This window comes from Castor canadensis, chromosome 2 (assembly GCF_047511655.1).
Source record: "Castor canadensis chromosome 2, mCasCan1.hap1v2, whole genome shotgun sequence".
Taxonomy (NCBI): Eukaryota; Metazoa; Chordata; class Mammalia; order Rodentia; family Castoridae; genus Castor; species Castor canadensis.
In genome coordinates, this window is record NC_133387.1 from 140,413,175 (window position 1) to 140,425,928 (window position 12,754).

General features: G+C 36.9%; 1 protein-coding gene across 7 annotated transcripts in view; it reads right to left on the reverse strand.

The window, feature by feature from the left end:
* Positions 1-12,754, reverse strand: part of Sppl2a (signal peptide peptidase like 2A) — a 47,539-nt gene that overhangs the window by 22,685 nt on the left and 12,100 nt on the right. For 4 of the 7 annotated variants that reach the window (XR_012445458.1, XR_012445459.1, XM_074065936.1 and 1 more), the window contains exons 1-8: positions 10,512-10,667; positions 9,397-9,516; positions 8,870-9,052; positions 8,151-8,240; positions 7,322-7,455; positions 3,543-3,694; positions 701-797; positions 191-292 (exon numbers count right to left, since the gene is read on the reverse strand). Coding sequence is in view for 5 of the 7 variants with exons in the window: in XM_074065936.1 (XP_073922037.1) it covers positions 191-292; positions 701-797; positions 3,543-3,694; positions 7,322-7,455; positions 8,151-8,240; positions 8,870-9,052; positions 9,397-9,516; positions 10,512-10,652 (1,019 nt within the window). In the remaining 2 variants the exon portion in view is untranslated. Of the gene's footprint in view, positions 1-190; positions 293-700; positions 798-3,542; positions 3,695-7,321; positions 7,456-8,150; positions 8,241-8,869; positions 9,053-9,396; positions 9,517-10,511; positions 10,668-12,754 lie in introns of those variants that run through there. The other 3 variants (XM_020184795.2, XM_074065938.1, XM_074065937.1) reach the window with 2 other exon arrangements.

Genomic DNA, 12,754 nt, shown 5'->3' on the forward strand with positions numbered 1-12,754 from the left:
TCACTTCCTTGTCTATATGAGTATAAGTCATTAGCATAAGACCTACTCATTTAAAAAGTAGCTTATTTCAAGATGTGTTCTGAGATAAAAGCAACAAAAATTCCGTAATTATCATAATGAATAAGTATAAGGAAAAAATATAAAACAATCCATCCTTAAATCTAAAATTGACTACACTGAGTATCCATACCTATCCTCATTTCTAAACACGGCCCAAACAACAGCCACTGCTATGCAGAGTCCAGAGAGAAAAATAAGCCTCACTTCAATGCTTTTGCTACGGCACGCAATCCTAAAAAACAGAGTGAAGTAGTTTAATTTATGCTGCAGAGAAAATACAATGTTCACTTGATATACAAAGTGCCAAACATAAACCTGTCACAGGAAGTGACTGAAATAACAACTTAGAAGTCATGACATGATAGTCAGCCCACCAGAACTTTCTGTAGTGATGTTCTGTATCTGTGCTGTCCCATACAGTAGGCACAAGCCACGTGTGGCTACTGAATACTTAAAACATGTCTGAGACTGAATTAAAATTAAAATTTCCAAAAAGTTCATTTAACTTTAATTAATTTAAATATAAACATCCATAAGTCTAATGCATATTGGACTGCACAGGTTTAAAATAACTCTTAGTTTTCCTTGTATTAAATTACAAATATCAACATCACAATATTCCCCCATAAGAGATACATACGTGCACTGTCCACACGGTATCTTACGAATTAGTGCAGCAAGACAGTTGTATAGACTCATTGCTGATGCTATGCAGAAAATTGCAATTATGACATAAACTGGAAAAAAACCAAGACACCAAATTACATAACAGAAGGAAATGTGATAAGAAAATATTTATACACGCTGTATCAATTCTTCAGCTTTCTTTATTGGATCATGGTACTTTCAAAGCAGTTACTTATATCATTCAGATCTTGAATTTTAAGAGTGGGCATTTTAAGAACGTGTTGTTTGCATTCCATTCTATACTGGTGGGACAGCTTACATTTTCTATCATTCGGTAATACATGTTTGTTAAAGATTTCTATGAAGTGAATTACAGATATTTATGAATATTTAAATGTAAGGAATAGAAGTATTAACAACCCACTAAGAAACATTTTTAGAAATGCCACTTAGGAATAAGAACTAATGTTAGACATTAATCATGGTATTTGTATTTTCCTATGGAGAATTTATCTATAATAACTTGACCTGTGGCAAAACCAAACCCTTTGAACAAATATCTTCATGGTGATACAATATCAAGGTAGTTAAAATCAACAGGTGTTTTTCTATATTATCCAAACTCACTTCAGAATTAAAGACATTTGACCTCTCTGTTGTTATAAAGCGGGGGAGTTATTATGCTTATATTCCTTTTCTGAACTTTATTTTAAAATCTCACCATAGAAAGACAAATTGTATCTGAATTTTTCAAACACTGCTTAATTTCAGAAAACTACAGCTCTGTTCTATAGGTCAGAAAGGAAGACTAATCTGGACACAGTAAATGTGGGAGAGCCACTTTCTGACTGGTGATGCTGGACAAATTACTTTTTTAGCACCTTGATTCTCATGTGTAAAGTATAGTATGTAATAATATCTATGCTGGGGTTATTGTGAGGAATATACACACACATATACTTTAGAACACGGAGGCTTTGTATGCGTTATTTTTATTATTGGTTTTGTGTGGTAAGGTAAGCAGATAGTTACAGACTTTCAGCTGACTTTGAAAAGTCGCCCACCATGTTTCTTGAGACCCTCGGAGAGTTTTAGTGTCTCATTCAATATTGCACTACATCTTAGAAAATAATTAGTCATGGGGAAGAATTTGGTTAACATAACTCATCTTCAGTTACTTTCTTAAGCATGTTGTAATCATAAAATAGCAGGGGAGCCTTAAAAACTTAGTACAGCCCTGTTAGTTAATATATTAAGAGATGGCAGCATTTCAGCCATAGGAACCATTTGAGATAAAGGAAGTCTTGAATCACACAAGGCATTGCCAGAGATGTAATTGAGCCCTGTGTCCTGGGATATCCATGAAGTTCAATGATCTTCTCTTATATCAAAAATTATGTTTATAAACACTTTTAAAACACAATGAGTTTAAGGAAATTTCTCACCAAAAATTAAAATATGCTTTAGGATAGGATAGAGGTCTCTCTCTCTCTCTTTTTTTTAAATAAAAAAACCTAATATACCAATGGAGGATCAGATATACATGAGCCAATAGAAGGATGAACATAAGATCACTAAAATTAGCTACTCAATGTCTACATAATATAAGGACCATCCTTGTACTCACTCTGTCAGCAACATTTTGACATGAATTATATTCAGGATGGTTTTTCTAAAATTAGAAACATATGTCATGGGTCTAGTCTTAATTGCTGTCAAGGGTAGGAGAAATCAAAAAATAAACTGAAACTAAACCCAGGGCCTCAGTTTTATTTTCTCTTTCTTCTTGGTGGGACTCAGGGCTTAACACTTGCAAAGCAGGCACTGTACCACTTGAGCCAGGCCTCTAGTACATTTTGCTCTGGTTATTTTGGAGATGGGATCTTGCAAACTATTTGCCTGGGCTGGTCTTGAACCTTGATCCTCCTGCCCTCAGCCTCTTAAGTCACTGAGACTACAGGTGTAAACCACCGGTGCTTGACTTGACCTCAGTTTTCTAGTCCAAAAATTTATACTAATATTCTCCAAATAAGCAATGTAGCCTTTAGTGTATTTGGCTAGTTCTCATCAGATACACTCCCCTTTCTCTGGTCTCTCTCCTGTTTACACTGTATACAGGCTATGGATAGCAAATTTTCATGCTATCAGATCATTAGTAAGATTGTCTAGGGGATGGGCAAGTAAGTATAGTTTCTACCCTTTTTTTTTTGCAGTATTTGGTTTGAACTTAGGGTCTCATGATTCTTAGGCAGGGCCTCTACCACTTGAGCCACTTACCCATTCCTTTTTCTTTAGTATTTTTCAGGTAGCTGGGATTAAAGGCATGGACACAAGTTACTCTCTAAACCACAGGCAAGTACCTGTGTGTCTTCATATATGTGTGATCCTGTTTGTACAAGTAAACCAAAATCCCAAGTGACAGAGAATCTTGGTTTACAAAGTGACCAAAAAACAAACAAACAAACAAAAAAACCCTACACTGTGGGAATAAGCAGAGACAATAAATCAGCAACCTGAGTAAATCTTCCATTACATGTAAATAAGTATAGCCCCACAAGTCCTTAGTCCACACCTTACATAACAGGCTATTATTCTTTATCTGTATAGGGGGAAACAGGGACCACAGCAATTCTTTCAGTTAATTCATGAATGAGTGCTCTTATTTCAAGATGTAGTGTATTTTTAATCTGAATTTCTTTTTTTACATCTCAGAGTAATAGAGGCCTAATACTTCTGGCAAGTTAACCAAGTTATTTACTTGTTTCCCAGGTAGAATGCTACAAAAAAAAAAAAAATCTAGCGAAGTAAATGAAAAGAATGCATAGTAAAAGCAAACATAAAATATGACTTCTTACCCAACCACTTGTAGAAGAAATAGAGTAAGACCATCATAACACAGCAGATGACCACAAATATTACAACTGTAAGAGGACTGAAAGTTAAATATTCTTCCTTCTTTTTCATCATTTCTCGATCTTCTGTGCTTGCTAATGCCTTCAAGTTTTCTCTGTATAAACATTCACAGAAAAATCAGCAAATCTCTCTCTACCTAGCACAATTACTTCTAAAATCTATCTCTAATACCAATTTGTTTGTTTCTGATTACAAAAGCAATGTACTTTTAAAAAACTGAATACCAGCTAAGCACTAGTTGCTCACACCTATAATCCTAGCTACTCAAGAGGCAGAGATCAGGAGGATTGCAGTTGGAGACAAGCTGGGCAAAAAACAAGACTTTATCTCAAAAAATACCCAACACACACAAAAAAAAAAGGCTGGCAGAGTACCACAAGTGGTAGAGCACCTGCCTCCCAAGCATGAGGCCAAGTTCAAACCCCAGTATCATCAAAAACAAAAAAACAAAAACTGAATACCAAAAAAAAATATTTAATCTAGAAGGTAAAAAAATCCTTATAATTCTGCCCTCCAGACATTTAACAAAAATGTTTTAACAGATGACAGCTGTTATATAAACATTAACGTTTGTAAGGGCCATGTAATCTAACTTGGAAACTATGTTAACATAATAAATGTCAGGTGATAACCAACACTTCTTATGCAGTTACTATTATGAACTTACAGACAGTAAAGTTCTTCTGAGTTAGCTTTTCTTAAATGTAAACACGTGACTCTCCTATCAACCAATGAGTGTTTACTAGACACCTGTTCTGTTATTTTGAAGGATTTAGAAGTACAAGACCTAGCTTCATCCTACCTTCATTTAATTGTTTTTAATTCTCCCAACAATCCTCATTATGTTACCCCGCTAATAAAAGGTAGAGACAGAAGTCAAAGAGAAAAGAGCAGCAAGTGTCATTTGTTGATCAGTCTCTGCTCTGTCAACTTCATGGTCCCGTCCAGGTTATATGGAACCTACTACATGCTTTTCTAGCTCTAGTCCCTTTAACTCTATTTCCTCTTGTGCATGTCCTGGCACTGCTCATTAAGTCTAGGCTCAATGCAAACTTTGGGTTAAAAATTTTAAGTTTAGCTGGCGAAGAAGCTCAAGTGGTAGAGTGCCTGCCTGGCAATCATGAGGCCCTGAGTTCAAACCCCAGTACTGTAAAAAAAAAAAAAAATTTAAGCTTATTTCTCTCAAACTGCACATTTGCCAGCTGCTTATCTACAAACATGCCACTTTCTTATTAGAGAACTACTGATCAGGACGGCCACTACATTTATCATCTGTGACTCTAGACAGGTGACCTGGAAAGAGGGCGGGGTGGTGCAGAGTTGGTGCAGAGACACGCCAGCACCTCCCCTGGAAATGTAGAGCTAGAAGGCAGGGCATTAACAGAAGTTTCAGTAAATGTGGTACCTAAATGGGAAAAGGTGCCAACTTTGGGTAGCTGTTTCTGCAGATGTACAGACAGTTTTGCTATAACATACAGACAAGTCATAACAATGACTTACGTATTCATATTCAGAATATTAAAAAGCATAAGGTAATTTCTCGAAAGGAAATTTATATCACATGAAAATATAACAATTAAGTTTTTTGAAACTGTAGTCTTTTTGCAGTGCTGGGATCAAACCCAGGGCTTCACACATGCTAGGTAAGTGTCCTACCACTGAGCTATGCCCCCAGTACCCCCAAACTGTACTCTCAGTCAGCTTGAGGGCCACATGAAATGGAAGCTAAGCTGTCTTCCATGTCATCAGGATGTCATAAAGCAGGAAGATCGGTGATCTCATTGGAATAAGATCTGAACACTTTGCTGAAAGTCATTGTCTGGAACCAAGACATCGTTCCTTTCTGCATAAGGTCTATCTTTCATTCAATAGAGTAACTTTGGATTGAGAGATCCGTACTGGCATGTTCTCCCTAAGCTGTATTCTCTTCCCATCTGTCTCTACTTACTAAATGACAGTCCTTATGTTTTTCAATAATAACTTTTACAGGATTTTTTCCTTTTTATCGCCGACTCATATACCCTTTCTCCATATGGTCACCCTCCCCCAACATATACTTCTGGTTTTATTTTATTCTTAGAATCAGTTCCCTCCCATTTAAAAATTTGTTGTCCTCAGTAGCAACAAGTGCCTTTGTAGGGAATATTGAGATGCTGCTCCCCCACCCCCCCACTTCCCTGCCAACGTGAGGTAAGCAGTTTTACTAAACTATGTGCTCCCTACCACGATGTTCTGCCCCACTACAGAGCCAAAGTGATAGAACCAAGCCACATGGACTGAAACCTCTGGATGCATGAGCCAAAATAAACCTTCCTTCCTTTTAAGTTGCTTATCTCAAGTATTTTGTCACAGTGATGGAAAGCTGACTAACACAGCTTGCCAACTCAGGTGTGGCCCAGGGACCAGCAAATCACTGGGGAGCTTGTTAAAAATGCAGAATTTAGGCCCCACCCCAAATGTATTAAATCTGTATTTGTATTTTTACAAGATCGCCAGACAGTATGCATGCAGGTTATAGTTCGAGTCACTACTCTAGAAAGGAAAAACTTTACAAAGTACTAGAAGTATGGTAAGAATCTATATTAAATGGGATAATGTCTTCAATGAATCAACAGCTTTTGGAAACTTATTATTGTTATTTTTTGTGGTACTGGGGCTTGAACTCAGGGCCTTCACCTTAAGCTGCTCCACTAGCCCTATTTTTGTGATGGGTTTTTTGAGACAGGGTCTCGCAAACTATTTGCCTGGGCTGGCTTTGAACCGTGATCCCCCTGATCTCTGCCACTGGTGCTGGGTGGAAAATTATAAAGTTTCCCAAGTAATACAGAATATGATCCTTGGGATCTTGGCGATCTTACAAACTGTACTGTATAAATATTAATGATAAATAAAAGCCCAGACTTACTAACATGAAAAATGTGACTGATATATATTGAAACATGCATTCCAAATAGGTAAAATATTTATAGCTCAACTCCTTAGGAATCTACACTTGTTAAATACTTGTTAAATATCTACTCCTGATGTAAGTCAATAAATCTTAGTACATAAGAAACTACAAGTAAACTTAGTCACAAATAAGCCTTTTTTAATGGACCCTATATAGGCCCGTTCAAAAATGAGTGTATTGTCCTTTATATGTGATAGCATGCTTTTAGCATAGTTTTTCATTTGGAGTTATGAATACGAACTGATCTTTCTATACTACATTGCCTATTTTAACATAGAACCAAACTGTACAGAGACTGGGTTTAGGTTGCAATTAAATGGGAAAATCCAAATTTTATGTACACTTGGAATTTCTATATGCCTAATATCCTTAGAATTCTGAAAGCATGAACAGACTGATGCAGCCACACTGTTAATGACCCAGTGCAGGAGGAGCTGAAAACCGTTCCTTCTCTGGCTTATTTTCTTCCAATGCAAATAAATGGGCATGTAAGTGTATTAAGTATCTTCCACCTTTCCTGGAGAAAGAATTGAGCACATTAACTTAAGAGTCTTTGCAGTGACTTTAATGCTTCCCTATCAACAGAATACTTAGAGGAACCTGTGACTCTTTTGTTCAAAGTGGAAAGGGAATGACCTAAGTAAGGCAGCCTTACAATCTGGTCTAAATGGCACTATTTTCTGAAGTCAGCTAAAAATTTTAAATGTAACTATATGATTAAAATGATTACAAAACATTTATCACAAAACACAAAAGTTTAACTGAACTTACAGCTCAGTGAGTCCACTCCAGTATCCTCCTAATGCCACAGTGAACACAGCAATTACAAAAATAACCACCATAGTATAGTCAAAGTTAGGCCACGACGGAGAATACATTTTCACGGTAATGTTACTTCCAAGAGTCTGAAGGGCAAAATGAGAGTTACACACAGGAAGGCATTTTCTCTCTACTGCAGAGCATGGCAGCAATATTCCACATGTCACCCTGAGCTGGAAACTTCAACAGCCATCAAGAAGACCAGGCAACACGATATATCCTTCAGTCAAAAATAGGAGGATACACTCTGCTTATAAAATCTTGAAGACACCATTCCAAACACATTTTGTTCAAGGATGTAAAATGAAGATACATGACACCAGAGATTTTAAAAGAATTCAAAACAAATAAATACCCTTTGTAAAGTCCAGGCTTTGAGACACTTTGTGCCAAATGAGAAGTCAGTACTTCTCAAAGGTTTACTAAGCCTTTAGGCTTCTTGTTAGCAAATGAAGCACACATCATAGTCAAAATTAAGGATCAGTGATTAAAAGCAAAGAGTTGTACTATTTATAAATTTCATCTAAGCTGGGTGCCTAGGGGCTCACACCTGTAATCCTAGCTACTTGGGAAGTTGAGATCCAGAGGATCGAGGTTCGAGGCCATCCTGGGCAAATAGTTCACGAGACCCCCATCTCCAAAATAACCAGAGCAAAAGGGACTGAAGGTATGGCTCAAGCAGCAGAACTCCTGCTTTATAAGCACAAATGCCTAAGTTCAAAACCCCAGTTCCACCAAAATAAATAAATAAATTTCATATAATATGTAATTACTAATTTACCTGTGCCATATCTTCAAAGTCTTTGTGGCTTATAAATCCAATTATTATATTCACATCAAGAAACTCAGATCTATTCCCTGAGAGAGGAAGCTTAAAAGAAAAAAAATATGAAAATTTTTACTACTAACATTTTCACAGATTTTGTAAATGCCACAGTATGCTCCCAGTACAATAATATGGGAATAAAACAAAAAAAAACTTTTACAGAATAAAAATACATACTATTCCATTAAGTGTAAATATCACATCTTTTAAGTTATAAAACAAACAAAAAAATTTTCACAGAATAAAATAATACACTTCTTTCCACTAAGTATAAATATCACATCTTTTAAGTTACAAAACAAAAGTTCAGGTATTCTTTCTTATATTAAGTTCTTAACACCAAATCTTTTTAACATGAACATAAAGTGATATATACAAAGTAGGACATCACATAGATGACATATATGTGCATATACATGTGTATTCCTATACTTACATACATGTGTGTACATACTTGCTTCTACTTGTTTCTAAAAACAGTTTCCTCTGCTCTAGGAATAAAACAAAAACTACCAAACTTTCCAATTCAATGCCTATTAAAACCAGAATGCTTATTAACAAAGAATCCTACTATGAGGTTATTCAAAATTCAACCCCTAAATCACACACAAAGGAGATAATTCTTAAGAAAGTTGATACGTGAGCTCAAAAGAAGTTATAATTTTGTAACTTACAAGGATACTGTTATTGGCAACCAGCAGCGCTTCAGCACCTCCTTTTTGAGCAATTCTGGCTTTTTCAAGAAAATGGCAGGGTCCCCACTGTACCACAACTGCTTTGTCTTTTATGCCATCAGGAGGGATATCAGAAAGGTTGCATAGTGGTGTGGTAGTCAGATTCATCAAACTAATGGAAGTCTGAAAATAAGAAATGTCTTCAGTCTGACAAATACCAAATTTCACCCAAACGCATTTAGGGATGGGGTACCAAAGCTGTTTTAATTCAATGATCTTTTAGTGGCTGGAGGCCTAGCTCTGTTGTAGCACATGGGAGTCCTAGGTTCAGTCCCCATTCCCACCAACAAAAACAATGTTCTTTTAAACATCTTATGACAAATAACCAGACTTAGAGACAAGTTATTTAAAAGCTCCCCAATTACCAGATATCGAACTTAGTTCACACACTAGAACATAATTAATATTCATTCTCGTTTTTCAGCATTTTTATTTTTAGGAATAAATAGTAGCTGTGATTGACTTACTGCATTTTCCAGGGTACTAGGAAGCACTGTCCAGTTAGGATTATACAGCATGCAGTAATCCTTAGACGGTAATGATAAGCCATTTCCTGATGCGTGCAGGATTGCCTCCTGAGCAGCTATCTAGGACACAAAAGGTAATGTTCACACTGGCAACAACTGGGCCTGCCAGAAACCAAGGATTTTCATAAAACTATTTATATATAAGTTTGATCACATTTCCTGAAGAGGGTAAGTCTTCCAAAGAATTTATTCCTTCTTATTTGAAGAAATAAATAAAAGAAATTTAGCAATAGTGAAACTATACACATTTGCCCAGAACTCATTCTTTGAGGAAGACAGATCACTTTCTTATGGAAATAATAACTATGGCCCTTGTTATTTTATGTATCTATTACATATATAATACTTCCCTGGGAGGATTCTTGCTGTGATATGATACTGTCAATCATCTCTGAGAGCCTTCTCTCCCATCTCCTGTGAGTTATTACTTCATCTTCATGTTCATGTTGATACTATCCCCTCAAAGCCCCCCAACCTGTCTTTCCTTCCGTTTCTACTAGTAATGAGGGTTCAAAAGTTAACACTATTATTTCTAAGGACTGTCTGGAGGAAAGATCCAGCTGGAACTTGAAGTAAATTACATTCAAGTTTTCAAGACTCTGCTGCTGCCTACTCAAAAGGCCAGAGTTTAAAGTGAGGAAAAAGAAGAGCTAGAGGGGGGGAGAGGGAGGGGGTGGAGTGGGTGGTAAGGGAGGGGGTGGGGGCAGGGGGGAGAAATGAACCAAGCCTTGTATGCACATATGAATAATAAAAGAAAAAAAATAAAATAAAAAAAAAAGAAGAGCTAGAATAATTTTGTTTTCTTTTGTTGGTTTTCTGTGGCACTGGGGATCGAACCCAGGGCCTCATGCATGCTAGGCAAACAACCACTGAGCTAATCCGCAGCCCAATTGTCTTTCCTTTTGCCTCATTTCCCACTACTTGGAAAGAAAAGGCAATAGGTAAGAAGTGATTAAAAAGAGTGACTATTATACGTGCGGGTTCGGGGGAGGGAGAATATGAAATGAAGAAACAGCCTCATGTTTAGAATGCTACTCACTCCACATCACCATTACCTTCTTACGTGGGTCTTTCCTCTCTTTCTTCCATAAGAAAAGAGGTTCCTTGACAAAGATGTACCACGCCTCTATCACTAAAATACCATGACAAATTGCTGATGTGAGACCATTTTTGATGTAAAAAATTAGTAATTTCATTCAAGTCAATTTAAACTTCTAGTGAGCATAGCGATCTTCTCAGCTATGCCCTCCTACCTAAAATACCCCAGCAACTTTGGATTTCGACTGCTTATGGATTTAAGCCAAGTATAGGGAATTCATGAGACATGTCATTGAATTACAGAATAAGTAGGTAAGAAACTCAGATGTAGAAAAGAGAAATGTAGTTTTTCTTTAGCTACATACTTGGTGGCTATGAATGGATTCTGACAGCAAAGCTGAATCAATAGGTTACATGCTTAGCATATATCAAAATATAAGCCAAGTTATTTTCAGAAATTTATCTGATTCAATGTTACTGATTTACAAATGTAGGATTCTGAGACTCACAAAAGGTTTAAACATAACCTACCTAAAGTCATACAATAGAATTATGTACTCTTCTGTCTGCAGAAGGCAGTGCTACATTTACACAAGGGCTGATTAGATTTAGTCAGACATTTTTGGGAAAGAGTACTTCATAAGTGAATTGGGTACTTCTTAGTGCACCCAACAAAATAGCACATGACTGACTTTGATCATTTCATTAAAGTGGTAACTACAGGATTTCTAGTGTAAAGGTGTTTTTCTTTCTTTGTGGTCAGTAAGTAATTAATCTGTGTCCCCATCCCAATAGCCTAGCGACCTCTCACTAGTGTTTTAGCCTCCATGACAGTTACTGTCTGTATTTAACTTTACGTATTACACTGGAGGTAGCAAATGGTGGTGAGGTTTAGTATTGCCTTTCCTTCTGCATTAGCTAATAGTTTCCTTTTTTTTTTTTCTTAAGGGCTTTTTACTCTTGTCCTCTACCTTTGCTCAGTATCTCTAGAGATTCATTGATTTAAAAACATACAATGTGATATAATTTAAATTATTTGTTTGATATTCGAATTGTCCGAAATTTGGCCACTAGAGTCTCTTCCAGTTAGGGTTTTTAGTTCTGTTTTGAAGGTTTTTGATGTTTTTGCTCTTTTGAGACAGGGTCTCACTGTGTAGCCCAGGCTGGACTGGAACTCAAATCCTCCTGGCTCAGTCTCCCAGGTGCTAGTATTACAGGTATGAACCACCACACCCAGCCCAGTTAGGTCTTTATATTCACTTTTTAAGACTTCATTAGTTTTTGAGGACTCCCCCCCTCCACCCCCGGTACTGGGGCTTGAACTCAGGGCCTACACCTTGAGCCACTCCACCAGCTCTTTCTTGTGTTGGGTTTTTTTCAAGATAGGGTCTCATGAAGTATTTGCCTACGGCTGGCTTCAAATTGTGATCCTCCTGATCTCTGTCTCCTGAGTAGCTAGGATTACAGGTGTATCCCTGTAATGACCGCCCCTAAGATCCCTACATGTGTCTGTATGCATGAGCCTGAAGAAAGATGTGGAGAGGTAAAACCAGAGGCTACTAAAAGCAAAGAGTGAGAGAATGACAAGCAAACGGGAGCGTGTGTAACACTAGAGGTAGGGCTGGGGTGTAGCTCAGTGGCACAGTGCATGTGTACATGCACAAGGCCCTGGACTCAAGCTCCAGCACCACGAAACACACACAAAGTTTGGAGGAGAAGAAATTAATAAAAAGGAAAACAGACAAAACAGAAAAGTATAAAGTATCTTTCCTCTCATCTTTACAGTCACACTCTTAGGGATTTGTTTTGTATTTTTCTGGACACTATCAGTAAATAAGATAAATGTACACAAGTCTGTTCTAGGCAGGTAAGGACATGCTACCCATGCTGCTCTGTAGCTTTCCTTAAATTTGATGTATTAGATTTTCAATGCTGATACATATATAATACCGCCTCTTATACAACTACATAGTATTCTGTTATTTTTATAATTACAAAAACCTAAGGAATTAAAAAAAGCTTAAATGTGCACAGAAGTACAAAGAAGTCCAAAATTGAGTATGATTTACTGTTAAAAGGTATTGCAATCTTTTCTACAATTGTAGAAAATTCATCAACAATAAAAGCAAATCTCATGGATGTGGGAATTACTAGGGCAAAACACGTATCTTAGTGGAAGACTATACAAATGATGAAAGCACAGATACACACAATTCTAAAATGGCTAGTGTTAAGTGCAGACCATGCAGAAAATTTCATG